This window comes from Pyxicephalus adspersus, chromosome 3 (genome assembly GCF_032062135.1).
Source record: "Pyxicephalus adspersus chromosome 3, UCB_Pads_2.0, whole genome shotgun sequence".
Lineage (NCBI taxonomy): Eukaryota > Metazoa > Chordata > Amphibia > Anura > Pyxicephalidae > Pyxicephalus > Pyxicephalus adspersus.
Window position 1 is genome coordinate 137995348 of NC_092860.1, and position 17436 is coordinate 138012783.

The following is a 17436-nucleotide window of genomic DNA, read 5'->3' on the forward strand; positions in this document are numbered from 1 at the left end:
TGAAGATAGATGGAAGTCCTTCAAAGTATTCCAAAGACCTCAGGCTAACTACAGAAAAGGAATGCATTTAACTCTGCACAATATTCTTCAGTATACCGGCAGCTACTCTGGCAGCAATGCGCTTTACAGTATAAAAAAGAAAAACTGTACTCGGTGTGTAGGTTTGTTTTAACTTAAAAGAATTTTACTATTTCAGAATACTTCTGTTGTCCAGATACCACCCAGATGACATATAAAATGTTTTGGCCAAGTATCTGAAGGAATAAAACTCTAACCATCTTTGTTACATTAGAGGCAGCATGTGGCTTTTTCTATAGTTTAGGCTACAGATTTTCCAAAAATCTTACTGCCTATTTTATTTTACTGCTCATTTTGTCTCCAACAAAATGAGAAATAAAGCTATTGTAATAACATAATATAATTAATTAACACCTTTACAAACTAAACAGCCAAAAAGTAAAAATTATTTTATCTATTACAGGTACTCCCCTGGTTACATATGAGATAAGGACTGTAGGTTTGTCCCCTTAAGTTGAATTTGTATGTAAGTCTGAACAGGTACATTATTTTAATAAATGCAATTAGGACAGATGTTTGTCTCAATATCTCAATATATTATTAGGCAGCGTGGTGTCAGTTACTGTATAAAATTCTCACTGTGAGTTAATCACAAAAGCAAGAAAAAAAAAAAAAACTTTATGAAGCCTAGAAATATTTAAATTCTGGAGCAAACTGTGCTTTGATATGCAAAAAGAAACAACTGAAAAGTTTGTATTGGTCATTAAAGAGTTACAACATGTTGCAGAAGAGCTCAGTCCTTAAGATCACCCACAACCTCAGCGGTGTTTAGCAAAAGATTTCTTCTGCAAGTCATGCAAACCGTCCCCTTCCCCCCATCAAGCCTCAGTCCTGCACACGAGGGAGCAGGGAAGTCCATTCTTATCTAGGAGTCATCCGTATGTGGGATGTCTTTAACTCAGGGACTACCTGTATTGCATATTACACCTCCATATTTTAAAACTATGATCCCAAGGGCTCAATCCTACCTTATTCATTTGGATTAGAAATGTTCGGAGGCAGAAAGTTTGATTTTCATTTCATTTAACTTTGAATTTATTGCAAATTGCACTGACTTGAAAATGAGCCAATCAAACTCAAGTTTTGTATTGTTTAGGCCTTGTTTTGTAATTTGACAGTTCACACCAATGTTATATGTTGGTGTGCACTGAACAAAGAAAGAAGCAGACATCATTTTATCAAACATGATAGGTTATAAGAAGGAAATAAATAAAAAGAAAAAAACATTCTGCAAAATTATATAATAAATGCATTAGTAGTGATTGCCTCTTATGTATTGTTTTACTATTACATGCTTCTTTATACTTTATTGATATGCTGAATTTTTATTTCAGATTGATGGATCTTAGAATAGTAATCCATGATCTCTACTAACGAACTGCACAAAGATGGCCACTTGCATATAACAGTAACATTAAAGCTTATGTTTGTAGCAATTTTTAAACCTCCAACAGATTTAGATTTTGGCAGACTACATGGAAATAATATATGTATCACCTAATGTAGTTTTTTTGTTTTATGAGGCCAAAATAAAGAAATCAATCAAAAATGATTTCTGGCAGTCACTGCGATAGCTTTGATTGATTTTCACTTTCATTTATTGCTAAAATAGTAAGTGGTAGACTGTAGAGGTGAAACACAGATAAAAATCCTAACGCAGGACATTTGCTTGGTAATTTTGGAAAATGTTTGCAAATGTTATGGAACTGACATGACCATTTCTATTATATCCTAAAAGGTTATCCTTTCTATTGACACAAAACAATCCTAATGCAATCACCTGCAATTTAATTTTTCTTAAATAGGTTTGCCCATTCAGATCGCATATAAAAAAAGAAGACTACAACAGTAATAAAAAATCTGTATAAACCAATTACCTGTACAATCCAGACACTCCCTAGCTGTGCGTGCTGTGAACTTGTGAGAAAGAATGGTCTTAAAATCATTGAGAAAGTGTGTGGATCCAAGTGGGGATTCACAAGGAATGTTATCTGTCAACATAAAAAATACATATTAAGACAACATATTATGCAGCTCTTTGCTCCTCCAATGACCTACTAATGACTTCCTTACTCATAACCTCATCACACGCATGGCTCCAAGACTTTTCCAGAGCTGCCCCCACTCTCTGGAGTGGTCTTCCTCGTCCTATTAGGTTTTCTCCTACTTTCTGCTCATTAATAAGAGCCTTTAAAACTCATCTTTTCAAACTCGCCTACCTGTCTTCTTCTATCCCCCTAACCCCTCACTACTTACCCACCATTCCATATCCCCCTCCTATTGTGTGATACCTATCCTACCTCCTAGATTGTAAGCTCTTTGCGGCAGGGTCCTCTCTTGCTTCTGTGTCACTGTCTGTATCTGTCTGTCATTTGCAACTCATTTTTAATATACAGTGCTGTGTAATATGCTGGCACTATATACATTCTGTTTATTAATAATAATAAAAATATTACTGATGTGATACATGTGAGACTCCAATATAGGTCACACAATTTAGTTTAGTAGCAACCTTTTCTCTATGAAAATGGATGCAGCACTCTTCACTAAGCAAGTCTGTAACTTAATAGTTACAGTTATCATAATACTAAAGAAAAGCTGAAAACAAAGGTGTCATATTTGCTCTTTTTGATTATAACTCCTTCATGTTTTTTTTTTTAAAGTTTCATTATAAAAGCCAGTTATAGAAAGAAAGTGAAGCGCATGTGCGATCTGGAGCCCGTAAGTTTAGTGGTTCATAGGTCCGAAAAGGTTGGCGACCACTGCACTAGAAAATTGTGATCATCAGTGGTGATCGTCTCTGGCAAATATGCAACCTGTGCGCAGCGGTCCCTGCATTGGCAGATCAATGAACGAACACCCCCCTCCCTTTTCCATAGAACTAAACAGTGATGTGTGTACAGTGCTCATTTTGTTCTTCTGCCACTGGAAATAATCACCCAAACGAATTTCCAGCCACAGAAATCTGATTTCTGTTTGACAATTATACAAAGCTTAACTTTACCAAAATGTTGTTTTTTGCAGTAAAGCCTTAGTAGCCAGCACCTACTAATATAATCAGTCATTTTGGGAAGCAAAAGAAAAAAAAAACATATCTCCGATCTAACTAATATTAGGATTATAGATACCTTCACGTATGGAGTGGAAAAGACCCAGTAAATAATTGCTGGTTTGTTGAAGTAGGACATTGTTGTCTCCTTCATAGGTGCAGTTTGGGTCATTGTCATTCCGGATGTCACCCAATCGGTTTACTGTAATAAAAACAGATTTATGAGAGTGAAAAACTTTTATTATGAGAAAGAATTAAAATTGTATTTATTTTGTTTATTATTTATTATCATATTCACTGAGCTGAGATCAGCAAATCAGCATCCCAGGATCTAGTAAGTTCAAACAGCTCCAAAAAAACAAACAAAACATCTGCATAATACACCGGGGGCTAATAAAAGTGAAGCAGTCACTTCTGTCTTTTTCATAAATTCATTTATTGTAAGTTAAGATCAAAGGAAAACTAAAAAAAACAGTAGTGTGTGACTTATATATGCATATGTAAAGATGGTAAGAACTATTGACTTAAGGGATATGTATCCAAAGCCAACTAAGACACATACAAGTTAGAATTGTAGAATATAAATATACTTTATATACTATATTATACTAAAAACAAATAAAAAATGTCTGGGATGTGACACTATCACTAAGCTTCAGTCAAAAACATGTTTGTAAACCTCACATCTTCTGTTTGTGCATTAGAAGTGTTGGTGGGTTATAACTGCCTGTGGATGATATTTCTGGTTAGAGAAGGAATTTAATAATGAATGAAGCTCTCCATTTCCGTCCTCCAGGAATGAACATATTCAGACATACGCCAGCTGTATAAACTGACTTTTTACGCATTCTGGATACAAATTTCGCAAATAGACGTGAACTACAAAAATAAAGAAGATTTGCTGTCTTACAGGGAACATCAAGTAATTACTGTGGTTAATCACTACCCTGAAATTAACTTTGGCATTAATTCCTAAAAAAAGCATTGAGTAAAAAACAAAAAAAAAACTATTTCTGAGATGCAGTTATGTCTAGGAATGTCTTTCTGTAGCCTCACCTGTAGTGAGAGACCATGATGGTCTCATGTTGAGGAAAATCCAAAATATCACTTCTGTGCTGCTCACTGTTCTCTTTGCTGGAGAGAAATCTATACTAGAGGACCTGTAGTAGTAGGATCTTCCTGCTTTTGCTGAATTCAGTCTGTAAATTTGTGCTTTCTACAGTTATCCTTCTCCCTTATGAACTCAGCAGTCATCATATCATCAGTTATTAGGAGGGCAGCTCAAAGATGAGGAAGCAAAGCTTTCACATCATTTTCACAGTTGCTCTGTAAAAAAATCTACCTCTATACACAGATCGGTAGAGTGAGGCATGGCAAATTAGTTATGGGAAAAAAGTAAGACTACAGACAATACTAGTGGCTACTTTTTGTTCTCTGCTTGTCTTTCTACATATTTTATAGTACTGGTCCTCATTAAGATAGTATGTTCATTTGTAGTAGAAGCATTGCTTAGGATGTCAATACGGTGTGCTAAGAAAGAATATAGGAAACTGAGATTTAGGGTACAGGTTGGTTAAAGCAACCAAATTGTTTTGGTGGACCCTAATAGGTTGAATGACCTCCATATCGCCATACTTTTTTCTTGTCATCATTCTGGTAAAGGTTGATCTTGGTTTCATCTGTCCAAAGATTGTTTTCCCAGAACTGTGCTGGCTTTTTTAGATGTTTAGAGTACAGAGTCCAATCTAGCTGTTCTTTTCTTGAGGCTTATGAGTGTCTTGCACCTTGCAGTGCACCCCCTGTATTTACTTTCATGCAGTCTTCTCTTTATGGTAGACTTGGATATCGATACGCCTACTTCCTAGAGAGTGTTGTTCACTTAACTGGCTGTTGTGAAGGGGTTTCTCTTTACTATGGAAATGATTCTGCGATCATCCACCACTGTTGTCTTCCGTCCAGGTCTTTTGGCGTTGCTGAGTCTACCAGTGCTTTGTTTCTTTCTCATGATTTACCAAAATGTAGATTTTGCCACTCCTAATATTGTAGCAATTTCTCGGATGGGTTTTTTCTGTTTTTGCAGCTTAAGGGTGGCTTGTTTCACCTGCATGGAGAGCTCCTATGACCGCATGTTGTCTGCTCACAGCAAAATCTTCCAAATACAAGCATCCCCCCACTCTAATCAACTCCAGGCCCACACCAGCCCATGAAATAGCCTTTGAGGCAATTGTCCAATTACTTTTGAGCCCCTGAAATGAAGTGATTGTGTAAACAAAAAGGATAGAGTTCCTCACATTTTTGCAATCTTTTTGTTCAACTGTTGATAGTCTGCAGTTCAACTGCATCTGAGTTGTTTCATTTAAAATTAATTGGGGTAATGTACAGAACTGTATATATATATATATATATATATATATATATATATATATATATATATATAGTTATGTGCTTTTTAAAGGACCTGCACCCCAGAGTTCCAACATAAAAAAAATGTTTGAAACAGAGAAACAAAGTTTTTTCAGCTACACTAAAATAAAATAACCCAAGTTTACATATTCTGGGTTATTAAAACAGCATAAAATATAATCGAAATCAAAATTGTTTCTAACTTCTCAACGCGCTTCGAATAATCTTCATCAAGTGAGTGAGATTTATATATAATATTATGTAATATATATTTATATATTTACTAATAAGGAAATATATTTATTTATTAGAACTATTTTTAGAACTATTAAAGAATTATTTATAGTTATGTTCTACATATAAAAACAATATATGTATTTTTAAATGTAACCAGAGTAGGTACCCCATTTTGTCTTGATATCAGACACTTTTAAATCCCTGTATAGCAGCATTCCTGGACACAAAGAGGTTGTGGAAATCATTCTTCCTTGGAGTGCACATGTTCTTACAGTGAACATGTTGAAACGGAAACAGATTGAGGAGAGGGATGACCTGATCTGTGTGTTACCTGTAGCTTCTATGTTCAATCAAAAGGTAAACCAAGCTATATTGCTACCGCAGTGAAGTTCAAGAACCCAAATGCACTGAAGACTTGCAGAATGAAGTTACAAATCCTTTGGTAGACAAAACTATTCCCATATATAAAGTTCACCATGTACTTAGCCTAAAATTCAGCATTCACAAAAATAACTGAACCAAAATGCCTGCAGAATAAAATCTATTTTAAGAGATTTTAAAATAATTCAATAAGACAGATGTTTTAATTTTCCATTATTCCTGCAGCATTTGCCGGTAACTGGATATTGTTTGTTATGGAAAAAATAAGATTTGTCCTATCAGTCAGCTATTAGTTAGACCTGACTTTCTGGAAACTGGTTTAATAATCCCTTTTAATTAAGTACATTTTTTTTCCAGACTGTGAATGATCTTTGGCTAGTTGAAAAAAAAAAGCAGTCTGATATCTAACCATCATTCTTTTGACAGTAATCCTCTTTTTTGGTCACTTACTAGCTAGAAAGCCATGACCTCCGCATGCTTCTCGGCATTCTTGTGCCCCATGCTGTGCTGTCCATGAGGCCAAGGGCTTACCAGCACATGACAAAGCATGGATCTCCTTGCCAAGTTCAGCCTGAAAACAAAAAATACACATGGTAATATTATAGAATATATTCTGTCATTTTTTCAAACCATTTTCCAACAATGCTGTCCAACAATTATATACAAATCTGTCTATTTTTTTTAATCTCAGGCCAGCATGATAAGACACCCAAATGTGTCCATGACAGTCTGGACTCAAATATAATATCAGTATCATACAAATTTGATAACTGGCAACCTTGAGGTGAAGAAGAATTACTTTTGGGTAGGCAGCTCTGGATTGAAAGGTATGGAAGAAAAAGTTATTTTTTTTAGATTAAAGCATAACTAAACAAAAAAAAAAAAATTATACTCGTTACTTTTGCAGAGCTTCCGATTTCTCCAGTGCTGCCCTCATTTGGGTCCCATGCCATCCCAGAATCTGCCTTTGCCTTTCCTCTGTCTTCTTCTTCTGGCTACGTCACCCGATCTAGCACTGCTCAGGCGTGAGATCGGCTGATGTAGCCTACTCTAAATATGAAAAAAAGATTGCCGATCTTACTGCACATGCGTGAAATCAGCATTTTCTTTTTCCCATTACAGGAAAAAGCCCCTTCTGCGCATTCCTGAGATCAGGGAAGCTCAGATAGAGCAGCCAGAAGCCTCCTAATAAAAAAAATAAAATAAAAAAAAAAATGTTTACCTTACAAAAAAGGGTTGTCTACCCTAATAGGTGGTAATAGGTGCACTTTAAGTTGGGCTATTTGTATTTTTTACCTGGAGTACTGCTTTAAAATAGAAGTGTCATAAAAGAATAATGGCTGCTTTTTGGTTGTCATACCATAGCCCTGTACAGATGTAAAATGGATTGGAAATAATCCAGCTGCAATCCTCTGACATCGATCGGACATCAAAGGACCACTGAATACATCAACTTTTCAAACTACAAAAGACAAACTATTATATGACATGTGCACGTAGTTTAATGTTTTAGTTACAATGCTTTCAGAGTTGCAAACCTGCTACATGTATAGAAATAAGGATTGTGAATCTTTATAACACTCATTTATAGAATTCTTCTTTTGTATCTGTCCTAAACAGTATAAAGCCAGGCACAACCTGGCAACTACCAATTCCAGAAGGTGGCCAACAATGGCAGCCTCCAAATGTTTTCATCTAACACTTTTCCTTTAAACTCATGAAGTTAAAGTTAATATGTTTTTTGTCACTGTGGAAACGTAGAAGATTTGTGTTTATTTTTAAACTCACTTAAAAGCGATAAATTCCACAGTATAAATAGCCAAGTGCAAACAATCTGAAAACTAATTTGCCTTAATTCAAGGATTTTATAACAAAAATAAAGTGGAAGGTCACACAAGGGAATACTGGATATTGTATTCAGACAGCTAAAAACAGAATTTGGCACATTCTGAGGAATAAAAAAAAGTCAAATGTGTTGTAGGAGAAACAGTTTTTGTACTGAAAGTGTCTAGTTATAAAAAAGAGACCAGCCTAATGTAAATTATATTATTAAAGCTGTGATTTGCTTACATAGAGCAAATCAACAAAGGCTTTATTGCCTTCCTAATTACAGTACATTTATCATTGATAAAACAAAATACTGATATTGTTGTTTGGATTTGGTCTGATCACAAATTTTACCTGAACACCAGTTTTTTGGGTTGATTCTAAAAGAACCATGAACACTGATCTCAGATCAAATTTTGTGCATCATGCACTCAAAATTATGGTCACATTCCCAGAGAGGGCTTAAAGCGTACCTAAACTCAAAATTTTTACATTACATAAAAGGGTAGACAAGGGTAAACATGTTGTTTATTTATTTTTTTTTTTTTTTGTGCAACACCCTTTTTTAAAAAAAAAACAGGTGCAGCACCTACGTCACGCATCCCAGGGGACCTTTCATCAATGGAAGAAAAAAACTGCCGATCTCACACATGCGCAGTGAGATCGGCAATCTTTTTTCCCCATCTACATACCCCGATGTTTGGGTGACACAAGAAGAAGAACAGGGAAGAAGAGAGAAGAAGATGTCGGCGCTCAATGCTTCCTATGCTTCGGCCCAAAGATGGATACCGAGACGGACAGACAGACGGAACTGCGGGATTAAAGGTAAGTGGGTGTTTTTTATTTTGGATTTAGTTCTGCTTTACCTAGAAATAATCAACACAAAAAATAGTGCTTGAGGAGGATTCTGCAAAAAGAGATTGCTTGCAGTACAGGCATTCCCAATGTTACAAAAAAGGTTTTGTAAGTTTGTTCCTAAGTTGAATTTGTAAATAAATTGGAACAGGTATATTTTTTATTAATTGCAATTGGGACAGACGTTTGTCTTAACATATTATTTATTTTTACCTTTCTGTCCATACTTACTTTCTGTAAATACTTAAACAGAAGTACAACCTTAAACAATCTTGGATAATATGAACTTGTTGGAGAAGATGGGACTGGTATTAGAGAGTCAGGGTCTGATTCTGCTGCTGGAGTCAGTATACAATCCCTATAGTATCTCAGGCTTCGATAACTGTATAGTGAACCTCTCTGTATCAGGATCTTGCTTCTCTGAATTTTGCCATTTGCCTGCTTCAAGGAGTATGATGTATAGTACTATGATGTATAGTAAAGTGGTCTCTGCGAAGGTGGGCACCGCTTATCAGCAGCGCTTTTCTAGGAGCGTCAGATTTTCTGATAAATACAGACTGCATGGAAAGTTGGGTGGTACTCTTTGGATGCAGCTTGATAATCCACTGCTGTACAGCCTCCGTTTGTAAGTACGAGTTGTATGGAAGTCGGAAGTTTGTAACTTGGGGACAACTTGTATTTACTTAGTGCCAGGGAATATATAATTTAGTGTAAGCAGTCAGTGGGTCTATTTTTTTAAAGGCCTCCAAGAGTGGAGAGAAAAGAATTTCATCAGGGAAGCTGGATGATCCAGCAAACCTGGAATGGATCCGGTCCAGGATTCAAAACATTTGCTAGCAAATGACTTTGAAGAAATCCATTCCAGGTTTGCTGGATCACCCAGCTTCACTGATAAACGTGTATTCTCTCCAGCCTTGGAGAGGTTTAATACATAAGGCCCAGTGTGTTCAAATCATTGCTTGTCCTGCATTTACTTTTGGGGACAGAATGTAGGTGTTTTTATTTTCTGTAAAAGACCTAATATGATGTGTGTGTGTCCAGGTATTATTTCTAATATGTTTACCCTGTTTGTGTATGTGTGAAGGAAATTAATGTACCCCTGTACTCATTAGCTTGGGTGAGGGGTTGGCTGTCTGGGGGCCTCCTGTTAAATGGGGCTTTCAGATTCCAAATAAGCCTCCAATAATTTAGAAGACAGATTGAGTCTGCTTTTTTAAAGCTCTCCTGGACTGGAAAAGATGGACTATCATGGGTGAACCTAGGTGATCTAGCAAACTCTTTTAGTACTGCGCTAGCGATTAATAAAAGCATAAGATAACATGCTACAATATAATGGTCAGTGCTACCGCTTAAAATGAAATGTGATTTGACTGCTAATTTTAACCACTTACAGTAGTCCAAGTTTTTAAATATCATCAGTTATTAGCAATGTTTAATGATTATTAAAATATTCTTGGTCAGACTAGACAGTTAAATCTTGACTAGTCCGTAGTTTTTCTCCCTTTCTCAAAATATACCGTGATGCAATCTAAAATACAGTTTTGTATGTGGTTAAATCTAATTGAACATTTGGGTTGATGGATCATTTTCAAAATGTATCTATTCATGAAAAACTGCAACCTTATTTGGTAGGCATTCTTTATAACATTTATTAAAACCACAGGCTAAAATAAAAGCTTGCAGAATTCACTGTATATTATGAAAATACTGTTCTCTTGATGTGACTATTTATGTACACAGTGTATAGAACACAGCAGACAGACAGTTTTCATCAGTTATAGGGCACAACATACCTAGGTTCTACTTACTCGTTATCTCTCTAATAGGCCCTGATTTATTAAAGCTCTCCATGGCTGGAGAGAATGCACTTTCACCAGTGAAGCTGGGTGATCCAACAAACCTGGGATGGATCCGGACCAGGATTCAAAGCATTTGCTAGCAAAAAGCAAACGACATTGAAGAAATCCATTCTAGGTTTGCTTGATCACCCAGCTTCACTGGTAAAAGTGTATTCTCTCCAGCCTTGGAGAGCTTTAATAAATCAGGCCCATAGAGTCCATGAGAACTGTCCACTAACTACACTTTGGTCTCTCCACTGTTTATTGAATGTGACTATAAATGTGTCTTCCTGGAGTGGCTGCTATTGCTTCCTTGAGCTTGGTAGGTGTCGTAGGTGTGGAACAGAAGGAGTCAGAAGGAGTCTCTCCTATAGCTATCTGTATAAGGTCTAAGGGGGAATGTATTCTTCCCATTTATCATCCATGTAGGAAGTATTCTTCCCAATAACCACATGTAAAGGGGCTTTTCTCCCTCATAAAGATGCACTTATGCTTTGAACATCTAAATAAGGATGTACTTCTTCAATGACCACAGATGTAAGGGGGTACTCCACCAATGTGAGATGTCCTTTACCTATTGATCAGCAATGAAACAGGACACTTACTACTGATAAAAGGGACCATTCTATTAACTTACATTTTCTGGTACCACCTAAGTAAAAGAACACTGGAAATTGTACCTCTTCATCTGTGAGTATGGGAATAAGTAAATCCTTTGTTTAAAGCAGAACTAAATAGAAAATTTAAAATACCTGTCTAATTGCAATTTTTTAAATACACCCGTTAATTTCATCTTGAGTGCCGCCATCTTCTTCTCTCCTTGTTTTCCTGACCTTTGGCCAACTTGATTGGCCAGACTGGGACAACATAACTCCCATGCATGCAAGCAGGTTTTCTTTAACTTCCAGCAGCTCTGGCAGATGTTGAGATTCCTGGCATATTCAGGCATCATACATTGAGCTTTGCAAGTACAGTTCAGAGTTTTTTTTCAAAAAGATGATAGAGAACAGGTAAGTATGTTTTATTGCAGAAGGAACCCTGAATATACCTTTCCGCAATAAAGACCTGCATGTTCACAAATTCTGCAAAGTTCCACTTAAAGCCTATGTATAACCAAAACATTTTTTTGGATAGAGGACTGAAAGGTTAACCGCTTGTCAGTTTATCTTTTGCTGTCTGTATCCTGTTGGGGAATTTTCCCTTAAATTCTTGTCTTGGAAAAACAACAAGAAGCAAGAGAAAATCTTACAGACAGCTGTCATCAGCACATCTGCCCCTGAAATGAAAAGATTTAGGCTTGAAAGATTTAGGCTCACCTCTTGCTCTCATGACTATTATACAATTTAAAATCTTTCTATTTTTTTTTTTGTCAAGATGATCATTCTCAACAGACAATATAATTCTCAACAGAGCATATATAGAACACACACACACAACCTACGCACCTAAAATCTGCATATGCAAATGTGGCTTTATTCAGATCGGCCCCTAACCATAATGTGGAAGTTTGCCTGCAGCAACAAATCTTTTGTGAAAGTAGCCTGGTTTAATATATTGTAACACATCAGGTATTTACTTACACTACTGATAGATTAACTTTAATGGCTTGATTGCTATATGAGTAAATTATGTTTCCAGGAATATAAACCGACATTTCTTACCATAACATTTTTGCCATTTAGTATATAGTTGTGGTTACTCTGACAACAAACTCGAAAGTATTCTCAGCTGATTACTGGGAATTATCTTTAATCTTACCTAGTTTCACTAAATGAAAAACCTGAAAAGGATCCAAAAACTTGTCAGTATACTGCATTCAGAATCCTAACCTTTTACAGCACTGCAGTGGTCCTGTTTTCAAGGTATAAGGCTTTAGAAGGAAGGCAGGGAACATGGTAATGTCACACATATGTTTTGACAGGGACAACAAGAAGCACCTGTTTGTTTCATAAATACTAACATATACCAATTAACAAAAAAAGATTTCATGACGCACGAAAAATACCCATTCTGTGATGAAGACAGACAAAATGAGTTGAATAGGAATAGCTCTTGTTAAGCTGTGAATGTTTCTATGTAGGGTTGCAGAGTCCTTTGGGCTCGGTCAAGGAAAGAACAGTGATATCAGTGCTTCCCCTGGTAGTCAACACTGGTAAATTTGGTGTTGGTTGCAACCTGGAAAGACCCGCAAGGGCCCTGCACAGCAATGTGACCACTTTGCTCTGTATGGCAAGGTAACAGTGCCTCTTTACCTAAGCTATTGGGTAAAATATTGTATTTAAAAAAAGGGAAGCATGTAAATTTACATTTGTAAATGCATATGTTATCCAGGGAATTTAGAAAAAAAGATCTGAATATTTAGGGCATTATTACTTATAGTACAGTACCTGTCTGGGGCTCCTGTCTTTCATGAGAATTCCAATCTGAAGCTCAATTAAATTCATGAAGAAGCTCTTTGAGAAATAATCCAGGGCATAGGCAGCTGCCAGGTAAGGGATCAATCTCCATTGCTAGAATAAAAGTATAATACAACATGTATCAGTCAGATATATACCATGATATCAATACATAGGAAGCAACTATGAGGAACCTAACATAGTCCTAAAGCAATGTTCTATGTTTGAGCTAATCAACAGAAAAATGTAAAAGGGACAATTCCTAGTAATGTAAGGGTGGTCATCAAGGGTGACCCAAGTCAATCATTTTATTGACCAATTTGACAACAATATAGTGTACCTTGTACGATTTTTATAATTAAATGTTTACTCAACATATTGATTAAGATACATTAATAGGCATTTGGAAGTCACAGGCATTCATCGCTGCTCTGGTGTTATCTCTGAGTGGTCTATTTACCAAAAGGGTTCCTCATATTTGTGGAATGGCTTGGTTTATTATTACAAAGTATGACAACCCTTTTAGGTTTTATTTTGTTGGTCATATAGTCCCACCAAAAGAGGTAGCAACCCGAGACTTAAATGTCATTATTTGTAGCCAGTCAGCAACATATGTCTTTGCTATTCTCCACCAGCAACCTGTTTCTGCTAGTTACTGGTCTGTGGGATTTAGAATGCGTAATCTACTGACAGAAGTATAAGGTTTATATTACAATGCTGCAGACAGAAAAAAAGGTTCCTGATATTAATTTAATAGTATACCCCCCTGAAGCATTGATAAGTGAACACATATTAGTATGTAGTTGTTTCACAAGTGTTACAAAATTTTTAACACTTTCAGGTCAAAATGCAAAGTGGATTTTTAAAGGTTTACAATACTACTTGTAAATGTCTTTCTGCTGTCCATGTTTTAATGTCTGTTTATTTAGATATCAAATATTTGTACAAACCTCTGAATATATGAGAATGTCAACAGCTAGTTTACAGAAACAGAAAATGCTGACTGTTTCTGCAAACATATCTGAAGAAATGCCCCATAATGCAGCATAGACCCAAATGGATATGATTGATCCAATGCATCTCAGTAAGCCAACATTTAAACAGCAACTGTATCATATATGCAGGAACAGTTGGAGTACAAACTTTTCATATAATTAAACAAAGATTGGCACATTCATATGTGGAAAGAGCTGCACTGTGAAGATTTTGCTGTTGTGCAGCACAGAGCCAGCCGGAAGAGCAGGGACAGGTAAGTATTAGACTAAGAGGGGGCACTTGGAAAAAGCACTTGCACTTGGAATGCAGTTACATTTTAAATAAATGAATGCAACTTATGAATGTTACACCTAACATTTACCATAGAAAGGGTGAAAATACCTGTATTAATAATTAATAAATATTGGTGGCAAATCTCTCTCCTATGACAGCAAGGTTCTGCTGAATGGAATTTGTTGAATATATGTTACATGATTCAATTATCTATGAGAGCTAGGGATGAGCGAGAATGCCTCTGACATTCTCGCGAAAATTTTCCAGAACTTCCGATGAGTCCGAAAAATTGTGGCGAACGGATTTCGTGAATTCCATTGAAGTGCAGGTTCCCACGCTCCCTGGGCTTTATTTATCATTGATAAGTACAGCCCAGGGAGTGTGGGAACCTGCGGTCACAGCTGATTGGAGGCACGCGAGTACTTATCATTGATAAGTACAGCCTGGGGAGCGTGGGAATCTGAGGTCACAGCTGATTGGAGGCATGTGGGTGCCTCCAATCAGCTGTGACTACAGGCAAACTCTGGATGAACTCTCAATGGAGAATCTCCATTGAGAGATTATCTGAGTTCAGCCAGAACACGACCTCATGACGAAACCAAAGGCCATTCTTGCTTACATGTTCTGTAAGCGAGAAAGGCACGATTTTCTGCAAGATCGAAATTAAAAATTTCGCTTGCTTATCCCTAATAAGAGCAAAAGTCTGTTCTAGTGATGTATCTAGTCTGTAAAACTTGCACTTCTTTGCATTGGACTGGCAGTGGCCAGTCCAATGCAAAGGACACCTTACTGCAGCATGGAAGTCTGATAGCTACCGCCTACAGCAGACAGAATGGCAGATCACAGTTCACACTGGAGTTGTGGTCTACCTACTGCAGCTGCTAATATCCAGTTAACGCAGATATCAAACATCCAGACAGCTCAAAACTGACCATCAGTTTAATTGTGGCAGAACAACTTGCTCCAGGATTGGTAATATCAGTAACTACTTTTTTACCTTGTATTTGGAAACGGCTTCAGTCTTGACTTTAGTAAGAAGAAGATTGTGACTTTCTAAATACATATTATTAAAATATAAATTTAAAAATTTTTTATTAAAAACTTTCAATATTAATGTGTCCCATTTTAGTGTCATTTACAAGTTTGCTTTAAATAAAAATCTTATGAAGTTGACTTTAAAATGATCCAGCCTCTTGCAATCACGCCTAATTTCTAACATAATCACACTGTTGAGTGATGCATTTGCTTTTTTGAAGAACCTGTCTGGACCATTTAAACTGCTGAAAAAACACCAATAAAGTATTTTTATTCTTCTTGAATAAAATAAAGTAATTTTATTCTCTTGATTCCTGCAAATCTTTGTCTCATAGTTGAAATGGAAAACATACTATTTTAAAGGTGAAATGTCCAAACATCAATGTCATAGAAAGCAGTGGACACAAATACATTTTCTTTAAAATGAAAAAGCTGTGATCTATTAAAAAGTGATAAAAATAACATTTGAATCCCTCAAAAAACATAAATGGACAAAATGTTCACTATCTAAAGATGCTGCTGGCAATCACAACCTATTCAGCCTATAATTGTCTGTACTTTAGATCTAAGTGGCTAATTATATGACTCAATGGAATGGGCTGTTGAACCACAGGTTTATATAAGCAATAGAAATTTCCAAAAAAACTAATAGCACTTAAGACTTTAGAACTTCAACTTCTCAGTCCTGTTAAAGGTGAATGTAGCCTGCTAAAAGGCATTGGCTTTCCCCTGTTAACTATTATGTCTAATAAAAAAAATCTTCTTGAGACTTACTAGAGGGTCTGGTGCTACCTTATGTAAGGCCCTGGTCAGCACCAGTACTCACCAGACAACAGTCCCCCAATCTACACCGCAGTCTTCACCTAGAGCAAGCACACAGTTTCCCCCATGACTTAATGCGCAGGGAAGGCGCTTGGGGATGGAATGGCAGAGGACCAGGGGCCCACTTGGCGGTATGATTATTGATGATTTTTTTTAAATATAACTTTTTATTGAGACATAACCCAGTACGGAAAATATATAACAATAATATATAGCGTAATATTTGTCCACAGTAAAAAATAAACAGTTCAATCAATATAAGGACAGTACAATGGTAGATAATAAACAAATTGCTTCCAAACCTGTAACCCAGGATATCTCAGTAACATTTTACAACTATAATAGGGTCAAAAAAAGGGAGTGAAACAGGGTGGGGGAGATGGGGAAGATGAGAAGAAAAGGGGAGGGGTAGCATAGGTACTGCAGCATTGTCCAACAAACCATTCCTTGACACATACAGCCAAGAGTTAAGGGTCAACTAAAACTCGATCCGCTTGGATCTACAAATCTTGTGAGGACAGGGTAGTGAAGGCCGGGGTGGTGATAAACTGGATCCAATAGAACCAGGTAGTATTAAACTTCTTGGATGTCCCAGAATCAGTAGACATCATGTCTTCCATATGATATATGTCTTTATATGATATATGTATGATATATGTGATACACATTTGATATATGTGAACAGAATCTAAAAGCATAGGTATTGCTAGGGGCTGCTGGTGATATCTGAATCTCCTCTTTCCTCTGTCTAACCAAAAATGCGCGTCCGCTATTCCACAGTTTAGGAATGTAAAGCAATGAGTATAAAAATCAAAGTCTTCAAAATGGAGCCCATTTTTAGGTAGGTATGGAGCAGGGAAGCATATGTTGGGCTTTCAGACACGGGTTGCAGTTTTTCAACAAATGTCCCTACACTTACAATCTTGGTTGGAGCTAAAAATGTAAATAAAAATAAAAATAATAAATTAAGAAGGAATTGCATATACAAGACCCAGTCTAATCACCCAAAGTTTCTTTCTAATTAGGTACTGACTTGTTTTCCATAAAGGCCAACTATGTTACACCCTATGGTTTCCAATACCCTAGAAGCATCCTATCTTAGGCCTGTGATTCTTCAAACCAAGGTTTCCCAACACTGGGCTTTAATGTGCTTTTCCTGTTTTAATACCGTATTTTTCGGACCATTAGACGCTCCGGACTATAGGACGCACCAGGTTTTCCGCACGGGAAAACAAGAAAAAAAAAA

The 17436-nt window shown here is 36.5% G+C and overlaps 1 protein-coding gene across 1 annotated transcript in view; it reads right to left on the reverse strand.

Moving 5' to 3' along the window:
* Positions 1 to 17436, reverse strand: part of ACOX3 (acyl-CoA oxidase 3, pristanoyl) — a gene marked incomplete at its 5' end in the record, with an annotated part of 78107 nt that overhangs the window by 36239 nt on the left and 24432 nt on the right. The window contains 4 exon segments of the mRNA XM_072406887.1: positions 1956 to 2069; positions 3207 to 3329; positions 6599 to 6719; positions 13056 to 13178. Coding sequence (XP_072262988.1) covers positions 1956 to 2069; positions 3207 to 3329; positions 6599 to 6719; positions 13056 to 13178 — 481 coding nt within the window.